At 48.8% G+C, this 14,155-nt stretch overlaps 1 protein-coding gene across 1 annotated transcript in view; it reads right to left on the reverse strand.

Annotated features, from left to right (window-relative positions):
• Nucleotides 1–3,554: 3,554 nt before the first annotated feature.
• Nucleotides 3,555–14,155, reverse strand: part of arhgef2a (Rho guanine nucleotide exchange factor (GEF) 2a) — a 42,755-nt gene continuing 32,154 nt past the window's right edge. The window contains exons 13-24 of the mRNA XM_030120926.1: nucleotides 13,211–13,382; nucleotides 12,317–12,393; nucleotides 12,007–12,179; nucleotides 11,508–11,575; nucleotides 10,557–10,745; nucleotides 10,234–10,320; nucleotides 9,519–9,568; nucleotides 8,798–8,833; nucleotides 8,648–8,698; nucleotides 7,704–8,018; nucleotides 6,628–6,781; nucleotides 3,555–5,264 (exon numbers count right to left, since the gene is read on the reverse strand). Coding sequence (XP_029976786.1) covers nucleotides 5,236–5,264; nucleotides 6,628–6,781; nucleotides 7,704–8,018; nucleotides 8,648–8,698; nucleotides 8,798–8,833; nucleotides 9,519–9,568; nucleotides 10,234–10,320; nucleotides 10,557–10,745; nucleotides 11,508–11,575; nucleotides 12,007–12,179; nucleotides 12,317–12,393; nucleotides 13,211–13,382 — 1,401 coding nt within the window. The 3' untranslated portion in view covers nucleotides 3,555–5,235. The remainder of the gene's footprint in view (nucleotides 5,265–6,627; nucleotides 6,782–7,703; nucleotides 8,019–8,647; nucleotides 8,699–8,797; nucleotides 8,834–9,518; nucleotides 9,569–10,233; nucleotides 10,321–10,556; nucleotides 10,746–11,507; nucleotides 11,576–12,006; nucleotides 12,180–12,316; nucleotides 12,394–13,210; nucleotides 13,383–14,155) is intronic.

The raw sequence follows: 14,155 nt of genomic DNA on the forward strand, positions 1-14,155 counted from the left end.
CCCTGGTTCCTCAGGTCCTGGCTCCCTGGTTCCTCAGGTCCTGGCTCCCTGGTTCCTCAGGTCCTGGGTCCCTGGTTCCTCAGGTCCTGGCTCCCTGGTTCCTCAGGTCCTGGCTCCCTGGTTCCTCAGGTCCTGGCTCCCTGGTTCCTCAGGTCCTGGGTCCCTGGTTCCTCAGGTCCTGGCTCCCTGGTTCCTCAGGTCCTGGCTCCCTGGTTCCTCAGGTCCTGGGTCCCTGGTTCCTCAGGTCCTGGGTCCCTGGTTCTTCAGGTCCTGGGTCCCTGGTTCTTCAGGTCTCGGTTCCCTGGTTCCTCAGGTCCTGGCTCCCTGGTTCTTCAGGTCCCGGGTCCCTGGTTCCTCAGGTCCTGGCTCCCTGGTTCCTCAGGTCCTGGGTCCCTGGTTCCTCAGGTCCTGGGTCTCTGGTTCCTCAGGCCCTGGCTCCCTGGTTCCTCAGGTCCTGGCTCCCTGGTTCCTCAGGTCCTGGGTCCCTGGTTCTTCAGGTCCTGGGTCCCTGGTTCCTCAGGCCCTGGGTCTCTGGTTCTTCAGGTCTCGGTTCCCTGGTTCCTCGGGTCGCCTGGTTGCGGCACATCAGCAGTCAGCCCACGGATCTCGGCCATACTGCCATACGTTCTGATGTGAGGACAGAGTGGAGGCGTTCTGTGATCCAGAAGGAAAAGGAAGTCAAGTTTATCCAGAACGTCCTGGTTTGTGTTCTGGAGTTCAGGTGAATGAAGACGTCTTCTGGAGAATTCTATCCTATTCTATTCTGTTCTATTCTTGAACTAGAGCTTTTTTTGTGAGCACATTCAACAGTTTGCTGTATAATATAATATCACGCCCCCCCCCAGAGAGAGAGAGAGAGAGAGAGAGAGAGAGAGAGAGAGAGAGAGAGAGAGAGAGAGTTTCTTTCTGATACACTTTGAATCAAAGCAGCTTCTTCTGCTAAAAGCTGAGAGCTGGACTCCTGCTGTGTCTGTCCAGCCCCCGGTGTGTCTCCGTGTCTTTGTCTCCGTTGCAGAAGAGAAGAGGATTTATTTTCGGCCATCTTGGGCTCAGCGGTGCTCTCAGGTTCCCAGTAAGCGACTGAAACAACTGTCGGAGTGTCCGCAGTATGTGGAGCAGCTGCTGAGGGCCGAGCCGCTAAGCCTGAACCCACAATACACTGCAACAATACAGCCCGTCCTCCGTCCGGCCCCGACCCCACCCCACCCTGCCCCATGCACCCCCCCAGCCCCGCCACCTCCACCCTCCAGCCACCTCACCTCACCCCCGCCCTGCCTTAGTTGCCTAAAGCGGAGGCCTGCTGGGACCGGAGCGGTGGGCCGGTGAGGCAGCAGCAGAGCATGTCGCTTATTCTGCTGCTGGCTATTAATAAACCTCTCCTGGCTGACATTGTCTCCAGGATTACTGTGTGTGTGTGTGTGTGTGTGTGTGTGTGTGTGTGTGTGAGAGTGTGTGTGTGTGTGTGTGTGTTGAGGTGGGGTGGGGCGTGTTTCAGGTCTGATGTGATCTTCTTGTTCTGTGTTCTGGGGCCACCGAGAAGAGAGGAGCGGAACGCCGCCACGCCATTTTGAAGCCACAAACTGTGTGTGTGTGTGTGTGTGTGTGTGTGTGTGTGTGTGTGTGTGTGTGTGTGTGTGTGTGTAGCTCCTTTCACCTTCCTCCTACAACCTGTATGAATGAAGCTCTTCTTTATCCCCTGTCTCCATCTGTTCTGTGTTTTGGACGGTTTAGAGAGTGTTGCTGGTTTGAACTGTTCACGGCTCTTTAGCTACAGCTTCACAGTTCTTTCTCTTCACACATCGAACATTCAGGAAGCAAAACACTGTAATGACTTTAAATCTGATTTCATCCTTCAAGTGCTCATCGGATATTTAAGTTTCTGAGGCCGAATAACTGCAGAAGATTTGCTTCTAAAAGTCTCATTTGTCGCCTCAGACTGAAAGAATATAATCCTGCTGAAACATTTCCTGTTGAGTAACATAAAAATCAGAAAGAACCAGGTCTGAAGAGCAGCCGGAAACAGGCAAAGCTCAGCTCAGGCAGGATGCTGTCTTGGATTATTGATCATAACTGATGATAGAAAAGTTGATTTATTATCTACAGGCATTTTACAGTTTTAATTTGGTGAAAAACTGAGATTCGGATCAGACGGAAGAAGAGAAATGGATCTGCTTGAAGATAAGGGACATTATGTCAGTCTTGTAATCAAATCAATGAGAAACAGCAGCTGAAGAAACTTTTTGGCCTGAAATTTCTCAGGATTATTAAAACAACCTTCATAAAATGCTTGGAAATGTTTTGATGTTTCAGAAAGACGATTTATACCAACTCCTCCTTGTCTCTTTCAAAAAGTCAACAAATGAAACCACTGCCAACTTTTCAAGCTGAAGACAAGCATCGAGACGGTGCAGCGGTTGTCAGGATGTCAGGAAATCATCGCCGAGGCTCCCTGACAGGATCCAGTAACCTGAGAGATGCCAGAGATGAGCAGAGCGAGCCGAGAACAGCCTGCTGGGCGGTGCTGCTCCGTCCCGATAATCCCAGAAGAAGCCCGGGGTCAGGGTGAAGGAGCCAGGAGGCCTTACTGCGAGTCAGAGAACAGAGGAGACACGTCTTTACACGGCTTTAACCAGAGAGGACATGACGACAGGCCAGGTCCTGAACCAGCCAGGTCCTGAACCAGCCAGGTCCTGAACCAGCCAGGTCTTTAACCAGCCAGGTCTTTAACCAGTCAGGTCCTGAACCAGCCAGGTCCTGAACCAGCCAGGTCTTTAACCAGCCAGGTCTTTAACCAGCCAGGTCTTTAACCAGTCAGGTCCTGAACCAGCCAGGTCCTGAACCAGTCAGGTCCTGAACCAGCCAGGTCCTGAACCAGTCAGGTCCTGAACCAGCCAGGTCTTTAACCAGCCAGGTCTTTAACCAGCCAGGTCTTTAACCAGTCAGGTCCTGAACCAGCCAGGTCCTGAACCAGCCAGGTCTTTCCCATCCATGTCGTTGACCATTCAGGTCTGGAAGCATCCAGATCATTGACCAGCCAGGTCATTCACCCGTCAGGCCTTTAACCATCCAGGAGTCTGGGTAATCAGTCCGCGTGTCAAACAGTTTCTAAATTGGGTCTTACTGATGACATTTCCAATGTGTGTTTGTACAATTAAAATCCATCTTAACCAAATGTGGGACTGTCAGTCAGTGTTGATCAATCCTTCTTGTTCTTCATCTTCATGCTGGTGAACTTTCTGGACCACTTGTCTTCAGAGACTCAAACTAACCCCGTATGGAGGCAACGGGAGACAACATGAATACCTGCATTGTCCTCACCTTTCATAATAATGGCAACGAGGTGGAGGAGAGGAGCCGTTCTCAAACTGAAACACTGGCAAACCAGACATCGTTTTTTACCATGAATGTTGGAAAACCAACAAAAGGAGAACTATAAGATAAGATAATCACAAGGGGACAAGTTCCACAGGTTGTGTGTTCATGCCCATACGCACTCAGCACACACACACACACACACACACATCTGTACGTACGCATGCTTCCACTCAGGTGGTTTAGCTTCTCTTTTATTCATCACTCAGAGAAAAGAATCCATTCTGTCTCTTCTCTTCTTCATGATCTGCTGAACCAGCTGGATCTCCACAGAACCTTATCGTGGTCCACAGATGGATGGATGGATAGATAGATAGATAGATAGATAGATAGATAGATAGATAGATAGATGGAGGATCAGACTGCAGTCATTCAACCCTGAGATATAAGAAGTTCATACAGATATAAAAAGGAAAATTAAAATGTTGTGAAGTTAAGGGAGGAGAACACTTCCTGAAATCACACAAACACGTCTACAACATGCAGAGCAGCAAGCAGAACACCGGATCACGTCTGTCACATGTTTAATGTGTTCAGCCAGGTTTCACAGGTTTAGTGTGTGTTTAATGTGTGTGTTGGGAGTGTGTTTAGACACTGTGAAATGTGTGTGACGTCTGTTTGAGGTGTGTTTAGAGTGCGTGAAGTGTGTTTAGAGCAGGTGAAGTGCGTTTGGAGTATGTTTAGATTGTGTGAAGCGTGTTTAGAGCATGTGAGTGTTTGAAGTGTGTTTGTGAAGTATGTTTAGATTGGTGGAAGTGTGTGTGAAGTGTGTTTAGAGTGCGTCAAGTGTGTTTGAAGTATGTTAACATTATGTGAAGTGTGTGTGAAGTGTGTTTACATCACGTGAAGTGTGCTTGAAGAGTGTGAAGTGTGTTTGAAGTATGCTTACATTATGTGAAGTATGTTTGAAGTCTGTGTGAAGTCTGTGTGAAGTATGTTTGAAGTATGTGTGAAGTGTGTGTACAGTGTGTGAAGTGTGTGTACAGTGTGTGAAGTGTGTGTACAGTGTGTGAAGCGTGTGTTTGAACCTGCAGCAGAGACATTGAGCTGTGGAGGAGATCATGCAAGATTTCATAAAGAAGTCCAGTAATCGATTACTCTCAGTGAACATAATCATACAGAACTTTCTACAAGCCCTGACCTCTGACCCCTGACCTCTGACCCCTGAACCTAGAGGAGTCCTGTGGCTCAGGCATTCAGCAGTGAGAACTCTGACCTCTTCTGACCTCTGACATCTGTCAGACTTACAGTAGATTTGAGTCGTTCTTCATGTCAATAAATAAAAGAAAAGCTTTGAAAGAAATGAGTGTGTTTTAACGTCAACATCACATTTCCATTTGTTCAATTCTGAAATTCACAACAGTTTTCATTTTTAAATTCCAGCTGTGGTCTGCAGAGCTCAGAGGTCAGGGGTCACAGTCTGCAGGGGTCAGAGGTCAGGGGTGAGAGGCCAGGGGTCAGAGGTCAGGGGTCACAGCAGTAAGGTGGAGCTGAATGAGAGCAGGGCTCTCGGGCCTCCTCCAGGCGCCGCTCCTCTTCAGAGCAGTGCGTCTCTCCAGCAGTTTCATGTTTCAGTTGGGTCCCGATGCTCCGGCTGCCACCAGTACCACCAGTCTTTGGATCGAGTTATTGCAGAGTCCGGACAGAAACGAGCCCTTCGCCGGCGCCGGCCGGCTCCTCCGTCCCTTTGGTCGAGTCCTCACAAAACCGTGGAAAGTTCCAAAGCATGCCGAAAGGAAGGAAAGAAAGAGCTCACTGATATCTACTGAAAAGCAAAGCGGCTAAATAAATACGGAGCTGGTCACTCTGCGAGGCGTGAGGGAATCAAGTATGGCTCATGAGCACTGAGGAACATGCCGAGGGTCAGATTTCCTCTGGAATATCTTGCAGATCTGGAAAAGAGATGAAAGATTCTGTTGTTCCAGTTTAGATGCCCAAAACTACATGTTCCGTCACTGCGCTCAGACAACAGTGCTTCCACTCCTGAGCACTGGGGGGCGCCGGAGAGTCACTCAGCAGCCAGTCTGCCTGCAGAACCTTCATTTCTAATCAGATTCTTGTGTTTTTATCACACAGTAATCATCACTACACCACCGTGTGGTTCCAGTTAGTATTACACACTCTCGCTTCAGTTCGCTACCAACTGAATTCGTCTCTGTGAGAACAGCAGAAATTAGTTTTGAAATAAACGAAATGTGATTTTAGAAAAGTCTTTTCAAGAGTTTAAAAACACCAGATGAATGTTTGATCTTACAAGCATCATTTCAGATAAACCTCAATAACTAATATCCAATAACTTCATGAATAAAAGTGACTTCTATACAAATGTGAGTGCTGTGAATATTTGACCATTCACATTAGCAGGATATGCTAATAATGCTAATAATGCAGTTGATTACTGAAATACATGTAACACTGAGATACATCAAACAAGAATCACAGCGGAGCTAACATGTGGGTGTAATACTACTTTGTACCACTAGATGGTATCTGGAGTCAAGGAGCCTGTACCTCAGTGAGACGCAGAACGTAGAACCTGAACATTAAAGAATCTTTTAAACTGTGACAGACTGTGCTCTGCAGCGCCACCCAGTGCTCATTCCTGCTCACAGCGTCACTGAGGCTCTGTTTACACGACAACGTTTCAAGTGAAAACATCGTTTTTCATGATCAAACGGCAACGTTCTGAAAACGAGAAGAGTAAATTCACATGTAAACGCAGAAACTCTGGGAACGGTGGAGTTCCCATGTTGGTCCACTAGATGGAGCTGATGTAGTAATGAAACCAGAGAACAACACTCTAAGCATGAACGATGGGAGAACACGCAGAACCAGGTACCAAAGAGAGGACCAGGACCAGGAGACCCTGGACTGAGACCAGGACCAGGACCAGGACCAGGACCAGGACCAGGGCCAGGACCAGGACCAGGAGACTCTGGACTGGGAGTCACGGCACTCTGGAGGACAGCCTTGTGTTGTGATTGTCTCTACTGAGCATGTGCAACTCCAGCTGGGTTCATGGAGACCAGGACCAGTGACCAGTTCACCGCCTACGAAGAGACGAAGTGGGAATGTTCTCCAGGACTTTCCTTCCAGTGACTCCAGACACCGTCGTTATGATCCAGATTCCCAAAACCCCGCGGAAGTCTCCCGTTTTCACTTGAAATGGTTGCCGTGTGAACGGACGCCAGCGTCGGCAGAAGAAAGCGGACAGAGACAGAGGAGCCTGAATGGAGTCCATCACTGTAGCCTAACCTTTGGAGCTTTGAGATGCAGTCCCATCATCATCATCATCATCATCTGACGTCACATCTACCTCTAGATCGCTGCCCTCCTGGAAGTGGTCTGATTGGTCCCTGATGGCCTGCTGGTGGTCCTGTCCGGAGCCCCCCCTCCCCGACTGCAGCGACTGCAATGGGAAAAAGACGGATGAATTATTATCATAAATTATTATGAATTAAACACTTCAGACGTCCATTTCAAGAAGCACTTGAGCTCCGGTCTGCCTGAAGACTGGAGTCTGGCTCAGGTTCAGATTAGACTGGAACCCCTTTCCACTGAAGCTAGCGGGTTGACCCCTGTTTTTTAAAGACGGTTCAACCCGCTACCAGTCGGCAACTGCCTCCTTTCCCACTGCCTGCAGACCCGGGTCTGGTCGCCTGCAGGCGAGCTGCATGGCTGCGTTTTTCCGCGCTGATGTTGTCGCACGTTGATGACATCATCAGCACGACGGAGCACAGCGATAAACATAAACAATGGAGAAGAGTCGAATCTCCTCTTCCCCACAGATCAAGAGAAGCTCTCTGATCTCGCTGTTGGGTCATCGTGTCGAAGGAAATCTCACACTGTGTGCAGATATAACTAGCGTGCTAACGTAGCCACGCTACGGCATCACGTAAATCACTGCGCCGGCCCGGTGCAGGGTCGATCGACCCGGTGCAGGGTAAATCGACCCGGTGCAGGGTCGATCGACCGGTCGGAATGCTGTTTACACTGTTTCCCACTGCCATGAGGAGCCGGGTGTTAGCGGGTTTAAACAGGTTCTTGAGCCAGTGGGAAAGGGGTATAGCTTAACCCTCCCCTGGTCTCTGTGAGTTGTGATCTGGTTCAGAGAGAAGATGAGACGGAGAGCGCAATGCATTCTGGGGAGGAAACAAACAGAGCTGACAGCGTGGATCCGACGAAGCGGAAGCTTGGCGAGAAGAACCGGTTTGGAGGACGTTACGTAGTTCAGTGACGGACGGTCAGAAGGAGACGGAACATGGCGGTTCGGTTCGGTTCGGTTCGGTTAAACCAGCCTGAAGCCGGTTTCCCGTCTGCCGCGGTCTCACCTGGCCGGTCTGGTCGGCGGCCGCGGCTCCGCCGCACACCTTCAGGTGGCGCACCTGCCTCTCCAGCTTGGCCCGGGCCTTCTCGCTGTCCCGGAAGCGGCTCTCGGCGTCCCGCAGCCTCAGCAGCTCCTCCTGCAGCAGGCTGTGCTGCCTCTGCAGCAGGGCCAGCTCCCCGATGGCGGCGCCCGCCGCGCCCGCGTCCCGCTGCGCCCCGTCCCGCCACGCCGGGCGCCACGCCCCCGTCGGGGACGGCGCCGCGCCGTCCTGCGGCTGCAGCAGCAGCTCCAGGATGGAGTCCTGCTTGATGACGGCGCCCTGAGAGACACGGCGGCGGATCAGACTGAGCCGTCGGCTCAGAGCCCAGCAGCTGAGAGAGACGCTCCAACAAATCATTTATCCACCTGTAACCTTTAAAGAGGATGACGGCACTAAAGTTCCATCATCTGTTGTAAAATTTTCTGATTTTATCATATTTTTCTTAGCAATTGTCTGGGATTTTAACCTGTTTAATATTTACCCTCTAAATTCTGGGAAAACCATTCGCACCTTTAATTTGGCTTTTCTTCTCAATTTTATTGTTGTTGGCTGTTCCATCAGCTCTCCCTTTGTTTCAGTGTACTTCATAATCTCAATGTTCCGTTTCATTTCTTCATGAATCACTGTGAATGCGCTGTGTCTGAACCCTGCCGTGTCTCTCAGCTTCTATTCCTTCACACAAATTAGCCATTTCTCTGCTTCAGCTGTTTGGGTTGTTTTACTGTGTAGCTTTCCTCATTCCTTTAACTATTTTAGCAGTAATTTATATTTGTAATTATATAAAAGGATATTTCATCGTGTATTGAACTCACTGCTGTTTTTTTTAATATACAATAACAGAAGAATCAGGAAACTCCAACACATTTTCACCCTCTGATCTGTTTGATCAGCAGACTGAAGCCACTGACCTGGAGGGCGTGGAGGTAAACGCTGAGGTTGACCAGCCGCTGACAGATCTCCTGCCAAACACACACACACACACACACACACACACACACACACGCTTTACTGAGGTCCGTCTGAAACAAACACACCCCAGGCGGGTGGCCGGGACTCACCACGGCCCGCTCCTCATCCTCAGGCGCCACGTTTCCCTTCAGGAGGTAAAGACACGTTCCACAGCACAGTGATGAGGACGATCTCACAACATGATGGTCAAACCAACACAACATGACAGGATGAGTGACGGGGGGGGGCACTCTGTGGCGCCGGACAGAGGGATTCATTCAACAAAGGCTGGTGAGAGAGACTCATTCGATTGCCATGAAGAATCAGCTGGTTTCCAGCTGGATGACACGTTAATGACCTCTGACCTCTGACTTCCAACCTTCACACAAACCTACTCTCTTCATGTGTTCTGCTTCCTTCACTTTTTCATTCGGGACAAATGTTTTAGGTTTTCTGACAGCTGAAAATCATAAAGAGCTGAAAACTCAAAGTTTCCCTCTGACTATCATGACAGGACAGGTGAGACAGGTGAGACAGGTGGGACAGGTTGGACAGGTGAGACAGGTGAGACAGGTGGGACAGGTTGGACAGGTGGGACAGGTGATATAGGTGAGAACAGATGAGAACAGGTGATACAGGTGAGAACAGGTGATACAGGTGGGACAGGTGAGAACAGGTGTTCCACCTGAGTGCCAGTGTTGTGAGCTGTGAGGAGTCTGACCTCTCCATGGATCCGGGCCATCAGAGGTCTTTCCATCTCAGCACATGAGAGTAACATGAGAACCTTTCAGACCTTCAGGAACAAACCTGCCTGCCATCACGTCCACTCACCTTAGCAGCGAAGAACTGATGAGCTCCATTGACGAGCAGCTCCGGATCACCTGAGAGGAAACCAGCAGGTGAGTCTGAGTGGAGCATCTAGACTGGAAGCTTCTCTCACTGTCCCTGAATTTAATAAGAATTTATGCTTCAGTTCTGTGTGTGAAACCAATGAAGACGATCAGTCACGATCATGACAGTCTCAGGAGAGTTTATGGGCAGCTCGTCCAAGACTAAGCATTTCCATTCATGCTGTTTCTAATGTGACAGATCTGATGTTCTCATGTTTCCAAATCATGGAGATTTTTGTATTTGATGTATGGTTCTCTAAATCTGTCATGTTGCTGAGTGTTCCAGAGGCTGAGAGTGGATGATGATGGTGACGATGATGATGATGTGATGATGATGATGACGGTGATGATGATGGTGATGATGATGATGATGTGATGATGATGATGACGGTGATGATGATGTGATGATGATAATGGTGATGGTGATATGATGATGATGTGATGATGATAATGGTGATGGTGATATGATGATGATGGTGATGATGATGGTGAGAATGATGGTGATGATGATGATGATGTGATGATGATAATGGTGATGATGATGGTGATGATGACGATGAGAATGATGGTGATGATGATGATGATAATGATGGTGATGATGATGATGATGATGATGATAGTGATGATGATGACTGTCAGACTCTTCGTAGACTCACTGGTTTCTCCGACCTCCAGGTGGTTCAGGTGGCACAAGATGGGGACGTCCATGTTGGAGCCGAGAAGGAGCTCACTGAGCCTATCCACTATGGACACACACACACACACACACACACACACACACACACACACACACACACACACACACACACACATCATTCTTTGTCCCAGTGCATGCGATGCGTACGCAGCAACCAGCAGTGAGGGGTTTGGTGTTCTGTTCAGGTTTCTGAAGTGTGTTTTCAAATGTCTTTTACTGTGTGTGTGCGTGTGTGTGTGTGTGTGTGTGTGTACATCCGGGAGTGTCCTGGTGCAGCGTTACCCTCCGCCGTGGCGTCCAGCAGTAACTTCTCGGCTCGGGGGGCCTGAGGCGTGTCGGCTCGGAACATGTAGCGAGTGACGGGGAAGTGGAGCGCCTCCTGGCCGCTGGTCACCTCCGCCAGCTCGCAGAACAAAGACACTCTCTCCTGGAGCAGCTCCAGCATCTCCTGGTCCTTCTGCTGGAGGTCGGCTGGGGGAGGGGAGGGGGAGGGGGGTGAACACGGTTAAAATCAACACACACTCACACTCACATTAGAAAGAGACACAGAGCAGTCCTGTGTGGAGAGCTGTGGAGAAAGACAGATTTTTCAGTCGATGGGTTTGGTCACTGCAGTTCTTCCTGTAACTTTAACACTGCAGATGATTTTCAGGACTCCCCAGTACATTAAATACTGGGGTTCTTCAGCTGTTCCATTTATTAGAACCTGTTCAGTGTTTTCAAGTTTGAAACTGTGACTGTGTTTTGGCTGGTGGTGTGTATGACAAGTGTTGTCCTTCACTGAAAATGAAACTTTTTGAAAACAGCTCTCAGAGTACAATTGCTTTCAAAATGCTCCATTTCCTGTCTGAATGGGAAAAAGAAACATTTTCTGGAACTCTTAGTTCTTCTCATGAGCTCCACGGCACCAGTAGAACAATGGAGCCTTCAGAGCTTTTGATAGAATTTAACACAACTTCTACACCATCGTCTGCATACAGGGAGAACATTTCTTCTATTCAGACACTGAGGACGGACAGAGACGTGTTTTCTACAAGTTCACTGACTTCACTGTGTCGATTTTGTAACTTTCACTGTATAAGAAAACTCAAATGAGATTGAACAGCTCAGTAGCTCCTGCTGTTCTTTTTGTGTTGCGGTTGCTGAACACATGGCTAGTCCACTACAAGAGAGAATGTCGCCTTCAGGACTCCATGAGGATGTAGATCCAGGTGAAGCTGTGTGTCTGCTGACCTTTCAGTCTCCTCAGATGAGCTTTGTGCTCGGGCTCGATGAGCGGGAATTCTTCTCTTGACGGGCACCTCAACACAAAAAACACAAACAGATCCTCCTTAGTACCAGCTTTGTTGGCGATATGATAGAAAAACTTGATCAACGAAAGGGTTCAGGGTCAGGATCACTTCAGAGTCCAGCAGAACCTCAAACTAATCTGGTGGTGGAAAGAATGTTATTTCAAATCAAAGAGTCTCGGAGTGGTACAGAGTCCCCTTTAAAAACACAGATGTTTCAAATAGCCTAAAGTCCACTTTGAAGAGGTTTTAAAGAGCAATGAACAGCATGAAGGCAACAAGACTGAAAGGCTCAAAGTCGAGGTTTAAAGAGTCTTAAAGCTCAACACACTGTTTTTTCATCACACTGATGAAACGACGACTCAACAGCTCAGTGTGTGTGTGCATGTGTGTGTGTGTGCGTGCGTGTGTGTGTGTGTGTGTGTGTGTGTGTGTGTCCTCACTTGCTGACAGCTTGCTGGATGTGTCTCATCCAGACGTTCTTGTCCTCCTTGTTGGCAGCGTGGAACTCGTACATCTCCGGAGGAGAAGAGTCGCTGATGAGGAACATCCCTCGCTCCTGGTTGGCGATGTCTCTGACGATGAGGTTCTGCAGGGACAGCACTGGAGGCTTGTCCTGAGGGGGGAAGGAGAACACACACACACACACACACACACACACACACACACACACACACACACACACACACACACATGATGTGGGGTGTTCACCAGGTGTAGAGTCTCTTCAGTCTCTACAGGAGGTTTTCTCACCAGACAAGGGAAAATGAACTTCTGGTCCTTCTCTTGCAGAAACACCAGGATGTCTGTCATCAAGAGGACCTGGATGTCTACACACACACACACACACACACACACACACACACACACACACATCAATATCCTATTGAAAATATTATGCTTTGCTCTTTTGACACCTGTAGAAACAATATAATAATTTACCTTCTGGTAGTGTTCATGTCACTTCTTGTTCTCTTCCTGGTGGTGTACCTTTGAGCCTGGTTTTGTACCTCTGAGTCTGGGGGTGTACCTTTGAGACTAGTTGTGTACCTTTGACCCTGGTGGTGTACCTTTGAGCCTGGGGTGTACCTTTGACCCTGGTGGTGTACCTTTGACCCTGGTGGTGTACCTTTGACCCTGGTGGTGTACCTTTGAGCTTGGTGGTGTACCCTTGAGCCTGGTGGTGTACCTTTGACCCTGGTGGTGTACCTTTGAGCCTGGTTGTGTACCTTTGATCCTAGTTGTGTACCTTTGAGCCTGGTGGTGTACCTTTGACCCTGGGGGTGTACCTTTGACCCTAGTTGTGTACCTTTGAGCGTTGGGGTGTACCTTTGAGCCTGCGGGTGTACCTTTGAGCCTGGTTTTGTACCTCTGAGTCTGGGGGTGTACCTTTGAGACTAGTTGTGTACCTTTGACCCTGGTGGTGTACCTTTGAGCCTGGGGTGTACCTTTGAGCCTGGGGTGTACCTTTGACCCTGGTGGTGTACCTTTGAGCCTGGTGGTGTACCTTTGACCCTGGTGGTGTACCTTTGAGCCTGGTGGTGTACCCTTGAGCCTGGTGGTGTACCTTTGACCCTGGTGGTGTACCTTTGAGCCTGGTTGTGTACCTTTGATCCTAGTTGTGTACCTTTGAGCCTGGTGGTGTACCTTTGAGCCTGGACCCTGGGGTCTTCCAGAACAGCGTCCCCTCATGCAGCAGACTCCTGCGCAGCAGCTCTGCAGGTTTGAACAGTCCTCCGTCCCTCACCCTGGTCTCGGTACGCTGGTCCAGCTTGGCCTGGATCTCCTGCATCCGCTGAGTCTTCTCCAGCTCCTCCATCTGAACACACACCCAGGGCGGCTGAAGACACACACTCTGGACCAGGCTGCTGTTGTGTTTGTGTGTGTGTGTGTGTGTGTGTGTGTGTGTGTGTGTGTGTGTGTGTGTGTGTGTGTGTGTGTCGTGTATTTTGCCTTCACACCACTTGACCTAAACATTCTCTTCATTTTCTGTCCTTTGGGAAGACACAAAGGGAAATATTTTTGATCAAGTATTGATTTAACGTGTCACATTACTAGATTTAGTAGTTTGTATTGATAGGTTCAATAAAACAGAACCACTCTTATGTGTGTTTTAAATTGTATTAAATCTGGTTGGTGTTCTTCATCCTGAAGCTCTCTGGCTCCACCCAGCGGTGGAGCTGTGCTCTGCAGCTGGACTCCACTGAACATCTGCCACAGCAGGCTCTGGAGGGAACTGACCTGGCAGAGCGACAGAGAAACGCTCCGCTTCAGAACGTGGCAGAACAGCTGATGTGTCCGATCAATCATGCTGCTGATCGGGAGACTTTGACATGAGAGAGAGAGAGTCTCTGTGTTTGTTGGTCAAAGTTCAAACTCAAAATAAAAATGTAGAAACATGAAGAATGAGTTAAATCACATTTTAGGAATACAATATAAGAATAAATACAAATTTACCAACTTTACAAAGTTTATGTATTGATTATTATTATTGGGGCGCCGGGTGTGTCGGCTGTTTGTAGAAACTTTCATTTATTTTCTTTCAGATTTAGGTCTTTCTTTATTGTGGCTGTGAAGGTTTTCTTCATTCTG

Source organism: Salarias fasciatus, chromosome 22 (assembly GCF_902148845.1).
Source record: "Salarias fasciatus chromosome 22, fSalaFa1.1, whole genome shotgun sequence".
In the NCBI taxonomy this organism is placed as follows: Eukaryota; Metazoa; Chordata; class Actinopteri; order Blenniiformes; family Blenniidae; genus Salarias; species Salarias fasciatus.